The sequence below is a fragment of the Vulpes lagopus genome, chromosome 2, assembly GCF_018345385.1.
Source record: "Vulpes lagopus strain Blue_001 chromosome 2, ASM1834538v1, whole genome shotgun sequence".
In the NCBI taxonomy this organism is placed as follows: domain Eukaryota; kingdom Metazoa; phylum Chordata; class Mammalia; order Carnivora; family Canidae; genus Vulpes; species Vulpes lagopus.
Genome location: NC_054825.1, coordinates 167,057,409 through 167,076,480, shown reverse-complemented (window position 1 = coordinate 167,076,480; position 19,072 = coordinate 167,057,409). Strand labels below are relative to the sequence as shown.

The following is a 19,072-nucleotide window of genomic DNA, read 5'->3' as shown; positions in this document are numbered from 1 at the left end:
ATGTTGGCAAACTGAATTTAAATTAAAAAATAAAAGAGGGGGATGCCTGGGTGGCTCAGCAGTTGGGTGGCTGCCTTTGGCTCAGGTCGTGATCCCGGGATCCGGATCAAGTCCTGCATTGGGTTCTTGCAAGGGGCCTGCTTCTCCCTCTGCCTGTATCTCTGCCTCTCTTTCTGTCTCTCTGTGTCTCTCATGAATAAATAAATAAATCTTGAAAGAAAGAAAGAAAGAAAGAAAGAAAGAAAGAAAGAAAGAAAGAAAGAAAGAAAGAAAGAAAGAAAGAAAGAAAGAAAGAAAGAAAGAAAAGAAAGAAAGAAAATGGGGCATCTGGGTGGCTCAGTGGTTGAGCATCTGCCTTTGGCTCAGGTCGTGATCCCAAGGTCCTTGGATGAGTCCCCCATCGGGCTCCCCACAGGGAGCCTGCTTCTCCCTCTGTCTATGTCTTTCCCTCTCTCTCCGTGTCTCTCATAAATAAATAAAATCTTTTAAAAAAGAAAAGAAAAAATATAATACTAATAAAAACAATGAATAATACTAAACTAGTACAATTATAATAATATCCTATAATAAAAGTTATGTGAGTGTGGTCTCCCTCTTTCCCTAAATACCTTTTTTGTTTTTTTTAAGATTTTATTTGTTCGAGAGAGAGAGCAAGAGCACAAGCAAGGGCAGAAGCAGAAGCTGAAGGAGAGGGAGAAGCAGATTCCTCACCAAGCAGGGAGCCTTTGTGGGGCTTGATCCCAGGACCCTGGGATTAGGACCTGAGCCGAAGGCAGAGCCAAAGGCTTAACTGACTGAGCCACCGAGGCGCCCCTCTGCCCCTAAATATCTTGTTGAACTGTACTCACCCGTTTTTGTGTGATGATGTGAGATGATAAAATGCCCCTGTGAGGGGAATGACATAGGCACTGTGACATAGTATTTAGTGATGACCAGCCTGCTGGCATATTGTCAGATTATCTGCTTCCAAGCCTTGGTTGACCTTGGGTAACTGAAACTGTGGATAAACAGGGGATACTAGGGGCGCCAGGGTGGCTCACTTGGTTAAGCGTCTGCCTTTGGCTCAGATCGTGATCTCAGGGCCCTGGGGTCTAGCCCCACGTTAGGGCTCCCTGCTCAGCAGGGAGTCTGTTTCTCCCTCTCCCTCTGTCCCTTCCCCGGCTCATGCCTGCAACCCCCCTCAAATAAATAAATAAATAAATACTTGAAAAAGGTGGGGGAACTACTGTATAAGTTGCTCAGGCTATGGCCACCAAAGTGGGGTTGTCAGATTCACCACATAAAAATACAGGATCCTGATCAGGTTTGAATTTCAGATGAATAACAAACAATTTTTAGGATACTTCCCAAATAGTGCATGGTACATAGTTATACTAAAAGAAAAACTTGGGCAGCCTGGATGGCTCAGCGGTTTAGCACCACCTTTGGCCCAGAGCCTAGTCCTGGAGACTGGGGATCGAGTCCCACGTCGGGCTCTGTGAACAGAGCCTGCTTCTCCCTGAGTCTGTGCCTCTCTTTCATTCTGTGTCTCTCATGAACAAATAAATAAAATCTTTTTTAAAACCTTATTATTTGTCTGAATTCAAATGGGAATCTTGTATTTTATCTGGCAATCCTAGACTAAGGAATCCAGTCCATGGTCTGCTGACCAAGATGTGTGCTCTGGCTCTAGGCTAGGTCCTCCAGGAGAAAAAGGCTCATTTTCTTTCTGTCTAGTGTTGGGCCTGAGCCTGATAGTGACAACTTCCTACTAGGTGCACCTGGAATTTTCTCTCACGGAGCCTCACCCAGCTTTCACATGGGTGAAATCACATGGTGCATCACATTCTGGGAGGCAGGCGCTTATGAGCATCCCCATCTTACAGAAGAGAACATTGAGGCCCAGGGAAGGAGTGGTAATTGCCCAGGTCACATGGTGAGAGGGTGTCTGGTCTGTAGTCCAGTGCCCAAGGGATCTTAGAAAGAAAATAACCAAAAGCAGCCATAATCGGGGCACCTGGGTAGCTCAGTTGGTTAAGTATCTGCCTTCGGGTCAAGTCATGATCTCAGGGTCCTGGGATTGAGTCCTGTGTTGGGGTCTCTGCTTAGCAGGTAGCCTGCCTCTCCCTCCCTCTGCCTATGTATCTGCCTCTCTCTCTGTGTCTCTTGTGAATAAATAAATAAAAATTTAAAAAATACATATATTTAAAAAACAGAAACAGTCACGATCTGCGAGGACCACCATTACCAGGGTGCTTGTTAAGATGTTTTCCTGTGTGGTTTCATTCCATTAAAGTCCTGCTGAAGTATGGATTGTAGGCCCATTTGTCAGAGAAGGGAACTGAGGTTAGAAAGAGGAGCCAGCAGGTGAAGTGGAGGCAGGATCTGAACACCTGTCATCGGAGGGCCAGAGAGCTTCTGTCTTCTGTCGGGCCAGAGTGCCGGGAGGGTAGGAAGGAGGGAGGCCAGCAGGGGCGGGCAAGGTCTTTGCTTGTCACTGTTACCTGGGTCCCTCTCTCTGAAGTCCCTGCCAAGGGGCGTGGGGAGGCCGCCAGGGGAGGGCCCTGCTCTGAGCCATCTGCCCCCCTCCCCCAGCCAGGAGAGCTGAACACGGAGGAAAGGAGGAAGGAAGGAGAGCCCCCAGAGATGCTGCCTCCTGGACTCAGGCCCCAGGCCCTGCCCTCCCTCTGCCTCTGCATTCTGGTCCTGGCCTGTGTTGTGGGTGAGGAGGAGTGGACGGGCGGGTGTGGGGCCCCTGCGGTGCTATGGGCTGTGAGTGTGACCGTCTGTGTGGTGTGCGAGTTTGCACACATGCGGGTGTGGAGTTTGTGTTTTGTCGTACACCAGTGTGTGCACGTTCCTGTGAGAATGTGTCAGTGGTGGCCCCGTGGGAGGCGGGTAACGTGGGAGTTGGCAAGAATGACAGTGGTCGTGTAGGTGTGTTGGTGTGTGGATTCATACAAGAATATGACATCGTGGCAAACGTGTGTCTGTGAACATACATGTGTGTGTGTGTGTGCACTCATGTGTCTTTATGGGGGTTTCATGCAGAAAGATTTGGGGGCACTGCAGAAGATTTGAGTGTGTGGACACTGAGAGGGGCTGTATGTGCTGGGTTGTGAGCCTGTGTGAATTCTGCACGGGCATTTCAAGTTTTTTTTTTTTTTAAGATTTTATTTATTTATTCATGAGAGGCACACACACACAGAGAAAGAGAGTGAGAGAGAGAGGCAGAGACACAGGTAGAGGGAGAAGCAGGCTTCATGCAGGGAGCCCGACGTGGGACTCGATCCCGGGGCTCCAGGATCAGGCCCTGGGCTGAAGGCAGCGCTAAACCGCCGAGCCACCCGGGCTGCCCCGGCATTTCAAGTTTTAACACTTACACGGTGCAGGGTGCCATCACCAGTGCCTCAGACGTGTTAACTCTGGGTTCTCACAGTATTCCTGGTGCAGGGCCTATCACCAACCCATTCTACAGAAGGGAAAACTGAGTATAGAAGAGGTTTGGTCACTGGGTAAGGCACACTGCAGGGCACACACGTGCTTCTGTACATGCCTGAACACGTATGTGCCCGTGTGAAGCCAGGGATCTGTGGGTGAGGCTCTGCCGGGGTGCGTGAGTGTGAGTGCTGGACAGGCAGGTAGGAACGAGGAGGTGAAGTGCGATTGGAAGTGGTACCCCCAGCCCCTGGGAGGAATGACCAGCACAGCCCAGCCAACCTCCATCCCGAGGGGTAGAAAGTCTTCCTGCACCCTCCCCCCTTCCCCCCACCTGTGGAGGTGGTTCTGGGGGGAGTCACAGGAGAAGGGGGGAGGCAGTGAGATCAGGTAGAGAAGGAGGCATCAGGAGGGGGGTGGGGGCAAGGAGGTGGGGTCACAAACTGAGGGGGAAACAGAAGTGACAGGAGGGGCCGTGGGCACAGAGGGTTATGAGAAATTGACTGATGATGGAAAGGGGGGACAGGTGGTCAAAGGGACATATGAGGTGAAGGCCAGCAGGGACAGTGTCAGGTGGTTGCCCTCGGGCCCCCCGGGAGCGATGGTGAGCATGGAGGGAAAGGGAGGAGGAAGGATTCTCAGGTCCCAGCCCACCCATGTTGCCCTCTGGTCCCACCTAGCACGCCAGCAAGCAGCGCCCACAGAATCCCCGAGCCCCCCGCCGAGGCTGGTGAGTAGTCCTTGGAGCCTGGTGCCCAACAAGGTAAAGGCGGTGGTGACCAGGACCAGAGAGAAGTGGCAGTGGTTCTGGTGAGTGTGTGCAGCAGTGCTGGGGGGTGGACCCCTGGGTCTGAGGAGGAGGAGCCTGGGGGCCTGGACCCCTGGGTCTGAGGGAGGAGGAACCTGGAGGCCTGGATCCCTGGGTCTGAGGGAAGAGGGGGCTGGGGACCTGGACCCCTGGGTCTGAGGTAGGAGGGGGCTGGGGGCCTGGACCCCTGGGTCTGAGAGAGGAGGAGCCTGGGGACTTGGACCCCTGGGTCTGAGGGAGGAGGGGGCTGAGGGCCTGGACCCCTGGGTCAGAGGGAGGAGGGGGCTGAGGGCCTGGACCCCTGGGTCAGAGGGAGGGGGTCAGGGCTTGAACTCTGGGGTTCTGAGTGGGATAAGGCTGGGTCTGAGAAGAGCAGAGGGTAAGAGTTGAGAGCAGTCACTCCCAAGTCTGAGGGTGGAGGGACGGATGAAAGGGGCAGAAGCCTTATGGATAGCTGGGGTCTCAACTCTTCTGTCCCCTCTTCTACAGGGGACCGGAGGCCTTCCAGGGCTTTGTGCAGACCTACTACGACGACCACTTGAAGGACCTGACTCTCCGTACCCGGGCCTGGCTCCGCAGCTCCAAAGACAGCCTTGTGAACCAGGCCCACAGCCTGTGCCCCCGGCTCTTCTGTGGGGACAGTGATTAGGATTAAAGTTTCTGCAGCCACCACAATAAAGAAATGCTTCTCTGTGTCCCTGTCCCAATCCCTTCCAATGTGGCCACCCCCAGCAGTTAATGAATTGAGGAAGCAACACCTGGCAAGGGAGGAACAATGGGGGACCCTGAGAGGAAGGAGTCAGGGGGATGACCCCCTGCCCCCTGGGACCCACCACTACGGGCTGGTGGCGGGAAGGAGACATCAGGCAACTGAGTTTGGGACGGGAGGGTGAAGGTGGGGGAGCAGGTGGGGTCAGCAGGTTCTCCCAATGATCCCTCACTCAGAGCTTGGCCTTTGCTACCCACGTGAGGGAAACCCCAGACCCCTTCCTGCTGGGTGCCCAGGACCCCCCACCTCTTCACAGTCCCTGCCCAGCCTGGCCCTCTCAGGAGCAAATTTTCAGAGTAGGGGCTCTCTGTGGCTTGACCTTGGGGACAGTCCCTGCCCTCTCTGCCCCGCACCACCCCCTCAGCGGTCCTGTTGGCTAGGACTTTGGACTAGGGGACAAGGTGGGGGTGGTAGCTGTGGATGGGGAGGTGGATCTCAAGAGCTATAAAGCCTTTCTCTGCCCGTGTGGAGCTGGTGAGGACAGCCTGCCAGAGAAGGGTAAGAGAGGGTCCCCAGTGGAAACGGAGAAAGGGCAGCGGGGAGGGGGCAAAGATGATGAAGTCTGAAACTGCAAGAGTCCCTTTAGGTTTCTCCACTGGAATGGGGGGAATTTAGAATCCTAGACTGTTTCCCCGTGCCAACGCCCCTTGGGGTGGGATCTCAGCCTCATCTCCAAATTACAGGTGACAGTAGGGCCTGAGGACCTGTCACAGGGTTGGGGTGAAGACAGACAGAATGAATGCAGAACAGAACTCGGGGCATCCGAAATGCACTCATCCCATGCTCTTCCCTCTGCGGGTTGTCTCTGAGTCTGTGGGGATGCATCCCTGTACCGACTGGGTCCTATTAGAAGTGTCACCCTCTGCCAAGGCTTTCCCCGGCTATGAGACACGCCCTCCCCCCCCGCCAGAGTACTTATTCCCCAGTGACACGCTGCAGATTTTCCTCATGTAATATAGTTGATTGTATTTCTCTCTCACGTGGGCTCTGTAAGGGCAGGGCTGCTGCCTGCGTTCACAGCTGCGCCCAGAACTGGGATCGGTGCACAGTTCCGTGCTCAAGAACTGCTTCTTGAGAGAATGAATGGATATTAGAACTAAGGTCTTTTTTTTTTTTTTTTTTTTTTATTCATAAGAGACACAGAGAGGCAGAGACAAAGGCAGAGGGAGAAGCAGGCTCCCTGAGGGAAGCCCAATGTGGGACTCGATCCCAGAACCCCGGGATCACGACCTGAGCCAAAGGCAGATGCTCAAATCACTGAGCCACCCAGGTGCCCCTAGAACTAAGCTCTTAAAATCCGGAGTAGAATCATAAAATGTTAGACAATGAGGCCCAAGCCAATGCATCAGCAACTGGATCAGCAGGGAAGGAGGGGGGGAGAGGGAAGCCCAGCACCCTCCTCTTGAGTTTGGGGGGTAGTAGACAGGACAGGACAGGGTGGGGGCCGGGGGGAGCAGAGCAGGATAGATGTCACCAGTGGCCCTGCCCTACAGCTTTCTCAGTGGTCCAGGTCTTCCGAAGCCATGGGTACCCGATACCTCCTGGTTCTGTTGCTTGTCCTCCTGGTATTGGGATTTGGTGAGTGTGGTCGGCTGGGGAGGAGGGTCTGTGAGGGGGATGAGATGAGCCCCCAGCATCTTCCCAGCCCAGTTCTTACCTGGCCCTACCCCTGTCCCCCTCCGTCCTTGCTTCATTGTCCCCTGCCACATGCTCCTCAGCTCTCCTAACGCATTCTACCCCTGCAGAGGTCCAGGGGGCCCACGAGCCCCAGCAAGATGAAACCACCAGCTCCGCCCTGCTCACCCAGATGCAGGAATCACTCTACAGTTACTGGGGCACAGCCAGATCGGCTGCCGAGGACCTGTACAAGAAGGCATACCCAACCACCATGGATGAGAAAATCAGGTATCAGGGCACCTGGGTGGCTCAATGGTTGAGCATCTGCCTTTGGCTCAGGTCGTGATCCCGGGGTCCTGGGATTGAGTCCTGCACTGGGCTCCCCTCGGGGAGCCTGTTTCTCCCTCTGCCTATTGTCTCTGCCTCTCTCTCTCTCTGTGTCTCTCATGAATAAACAAATAAAATCTTTAGGAAAAAAAAAAAGAAAAAGAAAATCAGGTATCAACCCACTGCCACTGGGAATCAGGAGTCCCGGCCCCCCGGTCCTGTCTGAACCCTGGATTCTGAGATCCCAGCCCTGTCCTCCCTAGGGATCCAAGAGTTTGGGTTCCATCCACCTTTCCCCACAGGACACATGACTCTGGGCCCCCAGCCTGTTCCTCCCTCAGACTTGGGGTCCTCCCAGCTTCCCCCCCACTGCTCAGAGCTTCTGTCCTTTTTCTCCAGGGACATATACAGCAAAAGCACAGCAGCTGTGAGCACTTACGCAGGGATTTTCACTGACCAGCTACTTTCTATGCTGAAGGGAGACTCGTAACAGCTGAGCCCCGATCGTGGGGGAGGGGAGAGTCCAGACCCCACAACCCCTTGGCTCCTCTGACCAACCCCCGACTTCTCAGCACCTGTCAGCATCTTGCTCCCAGTGCTAGTCTGTCTTCTTATAAATAAATACATTTAAAAAGCCATTTCTTTTCTTTCATGTGGTTGCCTTTCTAAGATCTCAGGGGATGGAGCCGTCCATCCAACAGTGCTCATTGGATGCATGTAGCCCTAACTTGGTCAGTGGGAATAAAAGAGGCAAATAATAACAGTTGAGAATCATAACAAAATTAAAGATTGTCCTTCACCGAGGTTGGCCTTTCTCATATGTAAAATGACAAACCAGGAACACAGCTAGCTTCCAGTGGCCTCTGGCAGTATCCAGGCCCTGGATAGATACTTTGAACATGCATCACAGTGAGGTGTCCCATAGTCCTGTGATAGAGAGGACGCTGGTGCCCAGAGTCACTATGGAGCATAAAAAAAATCAGTGTCCAGGTTCTCTGGGACCCAAAGGGATGGATCTGCAAAAGCTGTGCCCTGTGATAATGCCTATACACTTGTCCAACATGTATTTATTGAGACCCTACTAGGCCCAGGGGACACTGCAAGGGAAAGACAGAGAATTTTGTTTTCGTGCCCCCTCAAAAAGCTATTGATTGGGCCCTGGCCCAATTCCACACAGTTTTAGTGACTATGGCTTTGTGCTCTGTTTTGTTAGCTGTTCTCTCCTTATTAGCAATAGTAGTAACATCTTCTGAGCTCCCATTCAGGAATCGGGAGCTCTATTCTGTCCTGAGGTCACAAACAGAGGGGCTGGGGGAAGGGGGGGGGGTGAGGCTGAGGATGAGCAAGCCGACCAAGGGAGGAGATGACTTCAGGCAACAATTTGTGCAATAACGAAAAGAAGAAGTGTAGAGTTGAAGGCCTGGGTACAGTCCCCTAGGCTGGGGGAGGGTCCCCTAGAAAACCTGGCTGGGCTGTCCACAGAGGATGCATCAGTGTGGTTGAGGCTTTTGTTGCTGGAAAGTGGGGGCCCACTCTCTTGGTCCCCAGGTCCACGACGGGTGATTAGTGGTTGGGAAATGGTATCTGGGCAGTGGGGAATTGCAGGCAAAAAGCACAGGATGAGGGGATCCCTGGGTGGCTCAGCAGTTTGGTGCCTGTCTTTGGCCCAGGGCGTGATCCTGGAGTCCCGGGATCGAGTCCCACATCAGACTCCGGCATGGAGCCTGCTTCTCCTTCCTCCTGTGTCTCTGCCTCTCTCTCTCTCAGCCTATCATAAATAAATAAATAAATCTTAAAAAAAAAAAAGCACAGGATGAGCAGGTAAGAACAGAGGTGATGCAGTCAGAGAGGACAGTGCTGGGGGCCCTGGGTAGATGGCCGGGGACCTGGACTTCTGGGTCCTGAGGGAGCAGAGGGTGGTCTGGACCCCCAAGTCCTAGGGGTGGGGCTGTTGGCCCCTGAGGATGCAGGGCCTGTGTTTCTCCTAATCTGCTTGGCATTAACTTCCAGCCAGCCTCTCAGCGTTCTTGGGGCAGCTTTCCCAGGTCTTGAGGATGGGGAGCTGTGAGTCTAGTAGAAAACAGAGACCTTGGGGGAGGTTGTGGGAAATGCCCCCAAGTCTCCGGAGCCTGGGAAGAGCTGAGGCTGCCAAACCCAGGGGGTGATGAGGAGGGGGGACCCCAGAGGAACAATCCCTGCTCTGTCCACTTGTTTCCCACGGACTCAAGCCAAACCAAACCACTGCCCAGGCCAGTTCTGCTTCCAACCAATCCTGGTGCCCTTCCCAGATTCCTCCTCCCTTTCTCAGGCCTCCACCGCAGTCCCACTGCCTCTAAGACCCCAGCATTCAGACCCCTAGACTCCTCTTCCCCCAGACCTCAGGAGTCTGGGACCCCAGACTTCTTCTCCCTCAGACTCAGGAGTCTAGACCTCAAGCCTTTTACCTCGGGACCCAAAAGTTTAGGGCTCCAGTCCTTTTCTCCCTTAGAGCCTGCAATCACAGCCTCTGGTTGGTGTTGGGCGTCCCCTAGTGGAGGGCAGAGAGGCTCTGGGCTGTGATTCAACTAGCAGCACAAATCAAAGAATTTATTTAGTCACTCAACAGATATGGGGGAGTGTTTTGCAGGAGTCCTAAGGTCATAGTCTAGCAGAGACTTTCATGCTCCAACAGATCAGAACTCTGCAGTTTATGGGAGAGGAGGGCACACCGGGGCATTTTACATCTAGTGTTGAAAGCAGAGATGGGATTACAGTGAAGCTGGAGATTACATTTTAAAGCCCCTCACCTGGGGCAGCCCCTGTGGCTCAGTGGTTAGCGCCGCCTTTAGCCCAGGGCCTGATCCTGGGGACCCAGGATTGAGTCCCATGTCATGCTCCCTGCAAGGAGCCGCCTCTGTCTCTGTGTCTCTCATGAATAAATAAGTAAAATCTTAAAAAAATAAATAAAGCCCCTCACCTGCCTGGGCTTTCTGCAGTCTTCTGTTTAAGCTTGAGTATGTAATTTCATACTTTTTAAAAGAGGCCTGCAAATTTCAATATGCCTCTTGTCTGGTGGACTTCAGTCATTATGTTCATTTTTTCCCTAGACTTAAAAACTGGGCCTACAATTTCAAAAAAAAAATTTTTTTTTTAAAAAGATCTTATTTATTTATTCATGAGAGACGAGAGAGAGGCAGAGACACAGGCAGAGGGGGAAGCAGGCTCCGTACATGGAGCCCAATGTGGGACTCGATCCTGGGTCTCCAGGATCATGCCCTGGGCTGAAGGCAGGCACCAAACCGCTGAGCCACCCGGGCTGCCCTCAAAATTTTGAGAGAGAGAGAGCATAAGTGTGTGTGGGTGGGGGGGCGAGGGAGAAGCAGGCTCCCCAACCAGGGGCTCAATCCCAAATCCCTGGGATCATGACCTGAGCTGAAGGCAGAGGCAGATGTTTAACCCACTGAGCCACTCAGGCACTCCCTGGACATACAATTTGACTTGTTTTTCCTATTCTTATTTGTGAGTGAAGTGGACTGGGCAACACTTTCTCTAAGGTTCCTTCTTGCCCTGTGCTGGTCCTCAGAGGTGTCATCAACCTTCCGCATTCAGAGTTTCACGGTTCACTTAGCAACCATCCCCTGGGGCAGTGCTGGAGGGCAGGGCAGTGAGCGTGAAAGCCCTGGGCTTCCGCGACCAGGGCAAAACATACCACACCCGCCCCTGACAGTGATGATATAAAGTGGGCCGGGGTGGAGTTGGGGAGCCCAGGGAACTGGGAAGCCCGGGAGGCGGTGCGGGCCCAGGAGGGTTTTCAGGAGGAGAGGATACTATTATTGAGCTGGAACCAAGAGGAGAGCGGAGGAAGTAGATAGTAAAACGAGAAACAATGAATCCCAAGGCAAAGCCTGTTTTCCCTTTTAGGTAATCTGCAAGGTCCACAACAACAGTGCAAAGATACAGATCTCTTCCGAGGAGTGAAGTGGGGGTGGGCGGGTAGGTGCTTCACATTCGTGATCCCTTCCAAAAAATCCGGCAGGGCACAAGCCGGAGGGAAATGCTTCGTTTATAAAAGAGGAAAAAACTGAGGCCCCAAGAGATAGGTCACTTGTCCGGGATCATTTAAAAGGTCAGTAGCACAACCAGGTTGAAACCCCGGTCACACCTCCACTCAACTCACAGAGGAGGCTTCACGGCCGCTGACAGGCTTCTTTTCTGGTCCTCCATCCCACCCTCCCCAGGCCAGGGGTCTCTCCACACGCGTCCGGGCTCGGGACTGCACAAAGATAGCTAAGAGAAAGTATGAGCGCTCAGAGCCCCCGAAGCCGAGTCCAGACGTGCGACATTTGCGAGGAAGCAAAGACCACTCCGGAACGCGCGTGCGGGCTACGCGACGTGGTCTGAAGGCTTGAGGAGGGGCTGGCGGGGTCCAGTTCGAAGGAGTGGCGGCTGCGAGAACCGAACGCTCAGAAAAATTCCAAGGGGACTTGGAGGAAAGAGTTGCTCTAGAAGACGCGTCTGAAGGCGAGGGCCTCGGCCGGAAGCCCGCCCCCCGAGTCTCGGTATCGCGGCCGGGGAGGTTCCTGTTACGCAGCAGGGGCGCGCTTCGAGCTGAACGTCCGGCGTTACGGTGGCCGGGGAAGCTCAAGAAACACGATAACCGAAAGGACTCGAAGAATCGGCGAAGCCGCCAGTATGGCCTACGAGGCTCACATAAATGGCAGAGACGGGTTTGCTCGAGAAAGCCAAAGGAATGGAGCCTGTGGGAAACTCATACGCTTACGACAAACTCTGGGCTCAAAACACGGAGAAGGTCTCTTAGGTGAACACAAACGCGCAGCAGAGACGACGCGGAGTATGGTGGCCCGACTGGTTCTTTCATAGCCGGAAGCGACTCTTCCCGAGAGGCGTGGCTTAAGCTCTCTGGCCGGATACGGTAGCTGGCGAGTCGGGCGAAATGTGAAATCTCGCGCGAACGCACTGGCGCCGTCGGGGACGGGGCGGGGCTGGCGGCGGGGGCGGGGACCCGGAGCGGGAAGATGGCGGCGGCGCAGGAGGCGGACGGGGCCGGCAGCGCCGTGGTTGCGGCCGGGGGAGGCGGCTCCGGTCAGGTACGGAGGCCGAGAGGGGCCTGAGGGGTTCTTCCCCACCCGGGGGGCCTCCCACAGGGCGTGTCCTGCCCCTTTTCGCGGAAACCCGTGCACTGGGGGCTCCTTACCCAGAGGGACCTTGAGTACCGGGCCCAGGCGGGGCCGGGCAGTCCTGGAGGCCGGACAGTGCGGGGAGCGGGGCCCCTGTTGCACGCCGGGTCCCCTGCACGCTCGCGCTGGGCGGTCACCAGGCTCTGCTCGAGCCAGGAGATAGTGGCGCGGAGGGGTGCAGACTTAACACCCAAGCGCCCTGCTTCTCGACTCTGCGATCCCAGGCTCCAAGACCGTTCCTAAAGTGGACTGGCGTTTAGGGTCTCCCTTGCAGTGCCCGGGATGCGGGCAACAGTGGATTCACTGGGAGTTTTTTAGCTCTGGGGAAGTCAGGTAATCATCGTGGGTGAGGGTCCGGGCTATGGAGGCCGACAGACCCACTTTGCAGACGGGAATCCCAGGAAGAATGAGCCTGAAGTGCTTGCAGAAGGTCACCCAGGTTCGGTTTGGGATCTATTCCATGTAGAAGTTCCCAGACATTGCCGAGCCAGGGTGGTCAGAACTGCGGTGGGTGTGCTTTCAGCACAAACTAATCCATCGGGGGATTTGGTCCAGGTGCCAGTGACTTCTGATGCACTGCTGCCTCAACTAAACCAAAGCTGCAGAACATAATAGTTGAGGCATCCATCCTTCAGGCTTTTAGGGAATGGATGGAGTGACAGCGAGGTGCTGTCGACCCACCCACTGGGATGTCACTGACATGTGGGAGGCAGCACAGGGGAGAAGAGTGCAGGTTAAGAGGGAAGGATGAAGCTGACTTTCTGTGTGACCTTGGGCAAGTTCCTTGTCTTGTTTGGGCTTTCATTTCTCCAGTGGTAAGTGGAGGGGTTCCACAGGATGGCCAGCCACGTGATGGGTCACAAAGATGGTTCCAGCCATGTCCCTGCCATCAGTGGAGTGGAAGAGAAGATTGACACGTAGAGAATTATAGTCTTCAGTGACTAGGATGGTGACATAAGTCTGTGTCAGCGACTGAAGGTGCCCAGAGGAGGGGCAAATAATATCACCTGGGGAGGACACCAGAATTTGATCTGTGTGATAGAGCCCAGCATGCCTGGTTCAGGATCTGTAACCAGGGCCTGGCCTGGGGGCGACATCAGGAGATACTTGTTGAATTAGCTCTAGAGTGAAGACTCAGTCCTTGCCATCAGGCGTTTCCCAGTCTTGCCGAAGGAAGGTCTTTTCTTTCCTGAGTTTCTGTCGATTACTGGGGGGGGGGGGGGGGGGGGGGAGGGGGGGATGGATCAGAGAGACTAGGGTTCAGGTTGCCCCAATTGCCAGGCTTCCAGGACCCCCGATTTTCTCTAGTCCCATCTCTGCTTAAAATCTTTCAAGATTTACTCCTTTGCCTTCAGGGTAAAGTACAAATTCTTTAGTAGATCAAGACCTTGAGTGATCTGAATTTTCTTGCGACTAGACAAAGATTTCTCAGCCTCAGCATTATTGACATTTTGGATTGGTTAAGTCTTGGTCGTGGAGGGCTGTTCCATGCATTGTAGGATGTTTAGCAGCACCCCTGGCCTCTACACACTAGATGTCAGTAGCACACATACTCCTTTACAGTTGTGGCAATGAAAAATGTCCCAAACGTTGCTAAGTGTCCCTTGGGGTAGGGGGAGAGCAAAATCACCCTTGCTTGAGAACCGCTGGATGAGAGGAGTGTCCAGCACTGTGAAGCTCCTTTATTTCCAGCAGTGCGCCTTGCTCTTTCCTCACTGCCTTTGCACACACTCCTCCCTTCTATACCTGGTTGATCCTTACTAGCTCTGTACGTCTCAGATGTTCCCTCCCCTAGGAAGCCCTCTCTGACCCTCTCAGACTAGGTCAGGGTTCCCATGGCCTCCTGGGCTCTCTTGTCCCAGCCATGGCCACTCTGGGTTCTACTGTCTGCCTGTCTCTTCCCCTGCCCTGGGAGCCCTTGGAGGGCAGAACCAGGACTGTCTTGATCAACACTGTCCCCTACACTGCCCAGCTTGGGATCAGGCACAGAGCAGGTGCCCAGTGTTTGTGGAATGAACAGATTTTGAGGCAGAGGCTGGTCTGGGATGGAATTCCCACAGTGGATCAAGGCAGTCAGTGAGGATACCCTGGAAAGCCAATCTTCACACTCCCAGCCCAGCCTCATAGTCTCAGCTGTTTCTGGGCCCCTCAGCCAGTGGTTCTGTAGATTGTGTGTGAGATTGGACATGTGGGTTCCAGAGGAAGAACTGTGTCTTAGTCACTACTATATCCATAGCCACCATACCCGGCATCTCCCCGCCACCGACCCAGGCCTGTGGGGGCCTAGCACAGAGTGGGTGGACCCTCAGCAGTCTCATGCTCCTACCATCCTGCTTCTCCAGCCAGAGGCTCAGACACAGGGCCTACAACCCTGCTCTTCATTCCTTCAGCTGATGTATACTGAGTCCCCACTCCATGCGAGGCCCCAGGCTAATGCTGGGGGCTACGGCTGTGAACAGAACAGAGTCCCGGCACTCTTGGAGCTCATGTTCTATTTAAGTGCTGGTGGATGAGGATAGAAGAATGGACAGGACAACCGTTAATAAGATAAATATATGTGGCAGGTCAGATAGTGATAAGTGCTGTGGACAGTAAAGTCTGGGAAGGGGATCGGAAGTGAGAGGTGGGTAAGAGGGTTAAAGTTTAAACAAGGGTAGTCTGGGAAGGCCTCTCTGAGGAGGTGACTTTTATTTGTTTTTTTAAGATTTTGGTTACTTATCTGACAGAGAAAGCACAAGTAGGGGGAGCAGCAGGCAGAGGGAGAGGGGAAAGCAGGCTCCCTGTGGAGCAGGGAGCCTGATGCGGGACTCAGTCCCAAGACCCTGTGATGATGACCTGAGATGAAAGCAGACACTTAACCGAGTCACCAAGACACTCCGACTTTTTTTTTTTTTAAGATTGATTTTTTTTAAATTTTTTTTTTAAAATTTTTATTTATTTATGATAGTCACAGAGAGATAGAGAGAGAGGCAGAGACACAGGCAGAGGGAGAAGCAGGCTCCATGCACCGGGAGCCCGACGTGGGATTTGATCCCGGGTCTCCAGGATCACGCCCTGGGCCAAAGGCAGGCGCCAAACCGCTGCGCCACCCAGGGATCCCTTTTTTAAGATTGATTGATTGATTGATTGATTGATTAGAGGGAGCTAGAGTGGGGTGAGGCAGAGAGAGGAAGAGAAAAACTAGCACACCCTGTACTCAGCACAGAGCCTGATGTGGGGCTCAATCCCACAACCTTGAGATTATAATCTGAGCCAAAACCAAGAGTCAGTCACTTAACCGATGCACCACCCAGGGGCCCCTGAGGAGGTGACATTTGAATGAAGACTTGAAGGAGATGAGGGAGGGAGGAATACAGGTTTAAGGTGGTGGGGCAGGGAAGCCTCTCAGATAAAGGGAATGGCAAGTGCAAAGGCCCTGAGGCAACAGGTGCCCAACAATATGAAGGAACAGTGAGGGGGCCTTGTGGCTGAACCAAGTGAATGAGGGGAGAGGGGTGAGGGTAGAGAGGCAGGGGTCGGGGGATCAGATCAGGCCCAGACTTGGAAGCCAACATGAAGATTTCGCCTTTATTCCAAGGGAAGTGGGAGCCATGGGATAGTTACCTTTTTTTTTTGAAGTATGATAGATAATACAACATTCGCTGTCGTCAGTATGGACTTCAGGGACTTTTCGTGCATTTGCAAAGTACAGCTATCACCACCATCTGGTCACCATTCCCTTAGAACATTCCAGTTCCCTTTTGCAGCCCCTTTGCCCCCAGCAGGGCTCCTTATTACTGGGTGGCATTCCACTGTGTAGATACACCACATTCATTCATCCAGGGGCATTTGGGTTGTTTCTGGTTATTACAAATAATGCCCCTGTGAACATTTGCTCATAAGCTTTCGTGTGTCCATATGTTCTTTTTCTTGGGTAGAGAACTAGGAGTGGGGCTGCTGGTTTGTATGGCAGGTGCACATTTTTCACTTTTTATTTTTACTTATTTTATTTAAAAATTTTTTTAAAGATTTTTTTATTTATTTGAGAGAGAAACAGAGTACAAGTGAGGGGAAGGGCAGAGAGAGAGAGAGAGAGAGAGAGAGAGAGAGACAAGCAGACTCCCTACTGAGCAGGGAGCCTGACTTGCGGCTCCATCCTAGAAACCCTGAGATCATGACCTCAGCCAAAAGCAGGCACTCAACAACTGAATCACTCCAGGAGCCCCAAACATTTCACTTTTTAATTCCCTGCTGTGTTTTTCAAAGCCGTGGCTCCATTTCCCCATCATTTGTATACAACCGGTCAAGCTTCTGCACACCCTCGCCAACACTTGTTGGCAACTCATTTTGATTGTGGCCAGCTGAGTGAAGTGGCTTCTTACTGCAGTTTCCATTAACGTTTCTGTGGGAGGGTTTCCATCCAGATTGTCCACCAGTGCAGGTTGGAGAACGGACCCAGGGGTCAACCAGACATGGGTGCAAATCTCGGCCTGGCCTCAGCTTCTGTTTTTTGACTCAGAATCAGCTCAGAGCTGCTGGAAACCCTCACTTGGCCCCCAGTGCTCCCGGGAGCAAAGCCAGCCCTGAATAAGGGGGCCCTGTGCCTGTCTCCAACCTTGCCTGCCAACCCTTTCCCTGAACCTGTCCCGCCCCCGGCGTGCCCTTCACCCAAATGTCAAAAATAGCTCCTCAGGCAGGCCTCTGACTGCCTAATCCAGAGTGGCTCCCTGTCCCCAACCCAGTAGCCATCATTGGCCCCTGCTTCTTTCCTCCACAGCCACTTTTCCCACTTACCAGTTTGAATGATGCCGTTGACTGTTCCATCGGTGTGTTTCCCTCTAGACCCTGAGCTCCAGGAAGGCAGAGCCCAGAGCTCTCTGGCCACTGCCTAGCACAGGCCCTGGTGTACAGTAGGTACTCAGGAAGTATATATTTTTCAACACACAAAGGGAATATTTTCTGTCTATAACATACTGGTATTTTCACGACTTGGCCTCTGGGCCAGAGAGAAGAAGTGACGCGTCTAAGATCTCACAGCCAGGAACTGCAGAACCCCAGAACCCGCCCTCCTCTTTGAAACCCCCCCCCCCCCTTTTTACCATGGTGGCATCTTGCACAGTGGAGGATACAGGGACAAGCTCTTGCTGGTGAAGGGGACAGGAGATGACAAATGCCAGAGAGGGGTGGGCTTGGGGCTGTGGCTGGAGCAGGGCCTGGGCCCTGGAGGGGAGTGAGTTTGGGGGCCCTGGGTGCTGGGGGCAAGCCCTTCAGGAAGCACATGTTGATTTCACAGGTGTTTCCTGAGCCCCTGCTCTGTGCTGGGCAGTGCTTCTGCCCAATGGTGACCATGAAGTCCTGGTCCTGCCTCTTGAAGGCTGAGTGGTGAGGGGACAGAACTGGGAGGAGGAAGAGGAGAGGATCCAGGAACCAGCAGGTGCAAGGAGAGGGTGGGAAGAACTTCCCCATCTCAGGCCCTTCCTGACATCATGAGCTGCCCTGCTGCTGAGCATCTGTTTCTGAGTGAAGGTTCTTCTGGGAAGCCCTGCCTGACCTCCCTGACCTGCCCACCCCCCTGAGTCACCCAGATGTAGGTTATCCCCCCCGAGCCTCCACTTGCCCGGCTGCTGAATGGAATTGTTCATAGTTAGGGCCTCACATGGCAGCGTGTGCTGCGTTCCTCTGTTGTGGCTCACGCTCTGGCTGTGTTTTTCTGTGTCTGTCTCCTGCTGGATTAGGAGCCCCTGGAGGGACAGGCCCTGCACAGGGCTGGCCACAGAGGAGGCCTTAGGAGCTGTATGCCCAGGGAAGGACCTTTCAGACCAACCCAAGCCTTACAGAATCTGGTACTGGTCACCCTTGTGCATTGTCCTTAGGAGCCACCTTGCATCCTGGGCCCTGGCTTTAGGGAGCAATCTGGACAGTGCTCACCATCATACTGTCTCTCCCCTTCCTTTCTGTACTTCCTGCTTCTCTTACTGCCTCCTCTGCATTGTCCCCTTATTATATTGTAGGCCTCAGTGCCAGTGGTTCCTTCCTCCAGGGAGCCCTTTCTGACCTCCAGGCTGGACCAGATGTCCCCTATGGGATCATACATCCCCACCCTGTCCATTCTGGATCATCCCTGTCTGGGAACTGTTTGGCTCCCCCCACTGGACTGTGGTCCCAAGGGGGGTAGCACAGGGCTGTCTTGGTCACCTCTGTGTCACTAGCACAGAGTAGGTTTTGGGGGAGTGTTTTTCACTTGAAGGAATAAGGTCCACCACCCTTCCTGGGTGATTTTATTCATCTGTTCTCCAAATATTGGACAGGGCTTTGTCCTTAGCCCTGTGCTGGGCCTTGGCATGAGTGGTGCCTAAGACAGCCCCACCTCAGGTGGCACCCTCCCTCCTTACTCTAGTCTCTTTTTCCTGCAGGTGACCAGCAATGGCAGCATTGGGAGGGACCCGCCGGCGGAGACCCAGCCCCAGAACCCACCACCCCAGCCAGCACCCAACGCCTGGCAGGTCATCAAAGGCGTGCTGTTCAGGTGAGCAGATAATGGTGGGTTTTGTTCACTGAAAAAAAATTCAAGTAAGGAAACCATAAAGAAGAAAAAGTCATTGGGGATGACCATCACCCTATTGGTAGAGATCTTTTTTCAATACAACAGAGTTTTTTTTGTTGTGGTGGTGGTAAAATATACGGTTGTGGGTTTTTTGTTTTGTGTGTTAAGATTTTATTTTTTTAGGCTTCTGGGTGGCTCAGTCGGTTGAGCATCTACCTTCAGCTCAGGTTGTGATCCTGAGGTCCTGGCACTTGAATTCCCTGCTCTGTGGGGAGCTTGCATCTCTCTCTGCCTGCAGCTCGCCGTGTTTGTACATGCATGCGTGTTCCCTCCCCCTTTTTCTGTCTCTATCAAATTTTTAAAAAAAGAAAAAAATTTCTTAAAAAAAAAAAAAGGAATCCCATGCTTTACCAACTCAGCCAGCCAAGTGCCCC

The 19,072-nt window shown here is 53.4% G+C and overlaps 3 protein-coding genes across 3 annotated transcripts in view; all 3 read left to right on the top strand.

Annotated features, from left to right (window-relative positions):
- The first annotated feature begins 2,544 nt into the window (after positions 1-2,544).
- On the top strand, positions 2,545-4,920 carry APOC4 (apolipoprotein C4). The gene is made up of 3 exons (XM_041730000.1): positions 2,545-2,701; positions 4,098-4,227; positions 4,715-4,920. The coding sequence occupies exons 1-3, from the start codon at positions 2,626-2,628 to the stop codon at positions 4,872-4,874; spliced, it is 366 nt and encodes a 121-aa protein (XP_041585934.1). The 5' UTR covers positions 2,545-2,625; the 3' UTR covers positions 4,875-4,920.
- Positions 4,921-5,417: 497 nt separating this feature from the next.
- On the top strand, positions 5,418-7,576 carry APOC2 (apolipoprotein C2). Its single transcript, XM_041729986.1, has 4 exons — positions 5,418-5,492; positions 6,488-6,572; positions 6,740-6,899; positions 7,338-7,576. Exons 2-4 carry the CDS (start codon positions 6,518-6,520, stop codon positions 7,426-7,428), a joined length of 306 nt encoding a protein of 101 aa, XP_041585920.1. The 5' UTR covers positions 5,418-5,492; positions 6,488-6,517; the 3' UTR covers positions 7,429-7,576.
- Positions 7,577-11,891: 4,315 nt separating this feature from the next.
- The window catches only part of CLPTM1 (CLPTM1 regulator of GABA type A receptor forward trafficking), a 28,602-nt gene continuing 21,421 nt past the window's right edge, over positions 11,892-19,072 (top strand). The window contains exons 1-2 of the mRNA XM_041744881.1: positions 11,892-12,025; positions 18,508-18,620. Coding sequence (XP_041600815.1) covers positions 11,954-12,025; positions 18,508-18,620 — 185 coding nt within the window. The 5' untranslated portion in view covers positions 11,892-11,953. The remainder of the gene's footprint in view (positions 12,026-18,507; positions 18,621-19,072) is intronic.